This window comes from Nicotiana tomentosiformis, chromosome 5 (assembly GCF_000390325.3).
Source record: "Nicotiana tomentosiformis chromosome 5, ASM39032v3, whole genome shotgun sequence".
In the NCBI taxonomy this organism is placed as follows: Eukaryota; Viridiplantae; Streptophyta; class Magnoliopsida; order Solanales; family Solanaceae; genus Nicotiana; species Nicotiana tomentosiformis.
In genome coordinates, this window is record NC_090816.1 from 103,626,073 (window position 1) to 103,630,351 (window position 4,279).

At 40.7% G+C, this 4,279-nt stretch overlaps 1 protein-coding gene across 1 annotated transcript; it reads right to left on the minus strand.

Moving 5' to 3' along the window:
- Positions 1-1,744: 1,744 nt before the first annotated feature.
- On the minus strand, positions 1,745-2,164 carry LOC138892918 (uncharacterized). Its single transcript, XM_070176675.1, has one exon. The coding sequence runs from the start codon at positions 2,162-2,164 to the stop codon at positions 1,745-1,747; it is 420 nt and encodes a 139-aa protein (XP_070032776.1).
- Between the last annotated feature and the right edge of the window lie 2,115 nt (positions 2,165-4,279).

A 4,279-nucleotide genomic window follows, 5' to 3' on the forward strand; every position in this document is an offset into this window, starting at 1 on the left:
CGGTGTGAAGATAGCATTCTTGTTATATATTCGTGGGCATGCTTGTCGTGTCTATTATGCCTGCATCCAAAGAAAAGTTATGAGTTTTGGGGGAAAGGTTGGTTCCGTGCTTTTAATTCCTCATTTGGCCTTTGATCCTTGTCTTGACGTCTTGTTCAAGTCACCCTGGGTAACATATGGCTATCATAGAAATGAAATTTTCGAAAATATGCATTTTTGATAAATCATTTGTGAGAAATACAGTTGTTCAAAATACGTGATGACGCATAAAAGTAAATAATTTCATCGAACCATAGACTGTGACACGTTTTGAGACATTGCGATCTTCTTAACTCGGAATTTTGAGGACCCCCTCAAAATTCTACCCCAGTTTAAATGTATACTCCCTGTGATATATTTATTGGTGATCCTTGATGTAATGAGATTGATGAAAACTTGAAACTTGCCCCAGTTCCTGACTGTAGAGGGGAATGAAAATTTTATTAGGATATGATCAAACCCACATGGCTGCTTACGTATCCCCTCTTAAATGGGAATCAGTTCAAGCGTAATTCATGTTGCATCAAAAGAAAGTGCAAACATAATCTTAAACATAATATCTCTTGACGGTGTCTGAATTGATAGGTTTTGGCCAAATTTCTCCGCCCATTTCTACAAGTATAAGCGCTCCTCCTATCAGTCCTCGGTGAACCATGTAAGGGCCTTGCCAGTTAGGTGAGATTTTTCCTTTTGCTTCGTCCTGATACGGGAAGATCCGCTTCAACACCAATTTCCCTGGTGTGAATTGTCTCGGTCTAACCTTTTTTTGAAAGCCCTTGCCATCCTATTCTGGTAGAGTTGACTATGACACATTGCGTTCATCCTCTTACAATCAATGAGAGCCGATTGCTCATACCGGCTCTGTTTCCATTCCGCATCGCTGAGTTATGCCTCCTGTATGATTCTTAGGGAAGGAATCTCCACCTTGGTAGGTATAACAGCTTCAGTACCGTAGACCAGTAGATAGGGGATTGCCCCAGTTGACGTATGAATTGTGGTGCGGTAACTGAGCAAAGCAAATGATAGCTTCTCATGCCATTGCTTGTAGTTGTCCACCATCTTCCTTAATATCTTCTTGATGTTCTTGTTGGCGGCTTTCACGACTTCATTCATTTGTAGCCTATATGCTATAGAATTCCGATGTTTGATCTTGAATGTTTCACACATGGCTTTCATCAGATCACTATTAAGATTGGTGGCATTATCGGTAATGATTGACTCAGGTACTCCAAATTGACAAACAATACGATCTCGAACAAAATCTGCTATGACCTTCTTAGTCACAGCTTTATAAGAAGCGGCTTCGACCCATTTTGTGAAGTAGTCTATAGCCACCAAAATGAACATGTGTCTGTTCGAAACTACATGTTCAATGACATCCATGCCCCAAGCAGAGAAAGGCTAGGGTGAACTCTTTGCATTGAGTTCGTTGGGTAGCACCCATCTCATATCAACATGTACCTGGCATTGGTGGCATTTCTGTACGTATTTGATGCAGTCTGTCTCCATAGTCATCCAGAAATACCCTGCCCTTAATATCTTCTTGGCTAGAACGAACCCGTTCATGTGAGGTCCGCAAGTTCCAGCGTGTATTTCTTCAAGCAATCTAGATGCCTCCTTGGCATCGACACATCGCAACAATCCCAAGTCAGGAGTCCTTCTATATAGAATTCCTCCGCTCTGAAAGAAGTGGTTTGGCTAATCTTCACATCGTGCACTTCTGAGTGTCTTCTCCTTTCTCTAAATACTCCTTGATATCGTGAAACCATGGATTTCCATCGAACTCTTCTTCAACATGAGCACAATAAGCTAGCTGCTTACGAATCTCTATCGGGATAGGATCAATGAAATTCTTGTCTGGATGTTGTATCATGGAAGATACGGTAACCAGTGCATCTGCGAACTCGTTCTGAATCCTCGGAACGTGTTTGATATCTATCTTTGTAAAACTCTTGATCAAATCTTGTACACAATGCAAGTATGGCAATATTTTAGTGCTCTTGGTAGCCCACTCTCCAAGTACTTGATGTACCAGTAGATCTGAATCTTCGATTACCAGCAACTCCTGAATATTCATGTCAATGGCCAATATGAGTCCCAAGATACAAGCCTCGTATTTTGCCATATTGTTGGTGCATGGGAACCTGAGCTTGATGGATACCGGGTAGTGTTGACCATTTTCTGATATTAAAATAGCTCTGATGCCCAATCCTTTGAAGTTTGCGGCTCCATTGAAAAACATCCTCCAACCATCATATGTTTCGGCAATATCTTCCCCCACAAATGACACGTGCTAGGAAAATACATCTTCAATGGTTCGTATTCTTTGTATACGGGGTTCTCTGCCAGGTGATCGGTCAATGCTTTCCCCTTGACCACCTCTGAGTCACATAGATGATGTCGAACTCATTTAACAATGTCTGCCACTTTGCTAACTTACCTGTAGGCATGGGATTATAAAAGATGTACTTTAATGGATCCATCCTTGATATAAGATATGTAGTGTATACGCAGAAGTAGTGTCTCAATTTCTGGGCTATCCATGTCAAAGCACAACAGGTGCTCTCCAGCAAAGTGTACTCGGCCTCGTAAGGTGTGAAATTCTTACTCAGATAGTATATCGCCTTCTCGTTTGTACCGGTTTTATCATGTTTCCCTAGGACGCAACCAAAGGCTCTATCAAACACGGATAGTTACAAAAACAAAGGTCTTCCGGGCTCTGGTGGGACCAAAACGGGCAGCTTAGACAAGTACTCCTTGATTTTATCGAAAGCCTTTTGATATTTTTTGGTCCAGCTCGTCGCAACATATTTCCTTAGCATTTTGAATATCGCCTCACATATCACCATTGAATGTGATATAAATTGGCTGATATAATTGAGGCATCTCAGAATAGCTTTGATTTTTGACGGGTCTAGCTTAATATCACGGCGGCTGACGATGAAACCCAGCAATTTTCCAGTAGGGACTCCAAAAGAACATTTTGCCGGATTCAACTTCAAATTGTACTTTCGAAGCCGATCGAAAAACTTCCTCAGGTCTGCTATATGATCCGAACTTCTCTTAGATTTGATGATAACGTTATCCACGTACAACTTTATTTTCTTGTGTATCATATTATGGAAAAGAGTAGTCATGGCCCTCATGTAGGTAGCCCCAACATTCTTCAAACCAAATGACATCATTTTGTAACAATATATCCCCCACGGCGTGATGAAGGTTGTCTTCTTCATCCATGCAAATCTGGTGATATCCTACGAAACAATCCACAAAGGATTGGAGTTCATGCTTGGCGCAGTTGTAGATCAGTATGTGCATGTTGGGCAATGAGAATCATCCTTAGGACTTGCTCTGTTTGCACACTCTGACTTTCCCATCCTTTTTTGGAACCAGCACAATGTTGGCTAGTCAGGTTGGGCACTCGACCACTCGAAGGACCTTGGCTTTGATTTGCTTGGTAGGTAGCTTGTTAGACACTATGACGTGCTTAACTGAGTCATGTCATCGTAGGACCATGCGAAAATATCCTCATATTCTTTTAGAAATCTGATGTACTCTTCCTTATCGGATGGCGATAGATGAATGCTAATGCGAGTTTCTTTGACTATTTCAGAATCCCCTAAGTTAACTGCCTCAATTTCTTCCAAATTGGACTTTGGTTTGTTCTCAAAATTCTCTAACTCTTTGACAATTTCCTTGGGTATTATATCATCTTCCAAATCTTCTGAATTACTTTCCTCATGTTGCATTGTCTCATTACATGCCACAGTCGTAGGTTCATCAAGATATGTAATAAGTATGTTGAAAAAGAATGTAGAAAAATAATAATAAATAAACGAAAAGCAATAATGCATTAATAAAACATAAAATTGTCAACAAGTACGACTCGATGTCTTGAGTAATTATTTTAAAACAAAATACTGAAAAATATCTTAAATGCCAAAAAATAATTTTAAAATTAAATCATGCTAATTCTACCAAGGCTACCTAGGTACTCGACGAGCCCGAGATGGTGCAACAGTCCAGTTCTTGAGAACAACTCCTTCTCCCACTGTCTGATTGGTAAGGTTTTCCTCCTCCTCCTCTAAGATTGCACTGCGATTCATATCTTCCTCGCCCAGAAATAGCTTCCTCATACCGGCCAAAACCTCATATTCTTCCGATCCCCAAATCACATCAGTCTGGCAGAATGTCCGGTGCATCAGTGGTATGAGTTGTTCTAATGGATGGTAAAAGTCAT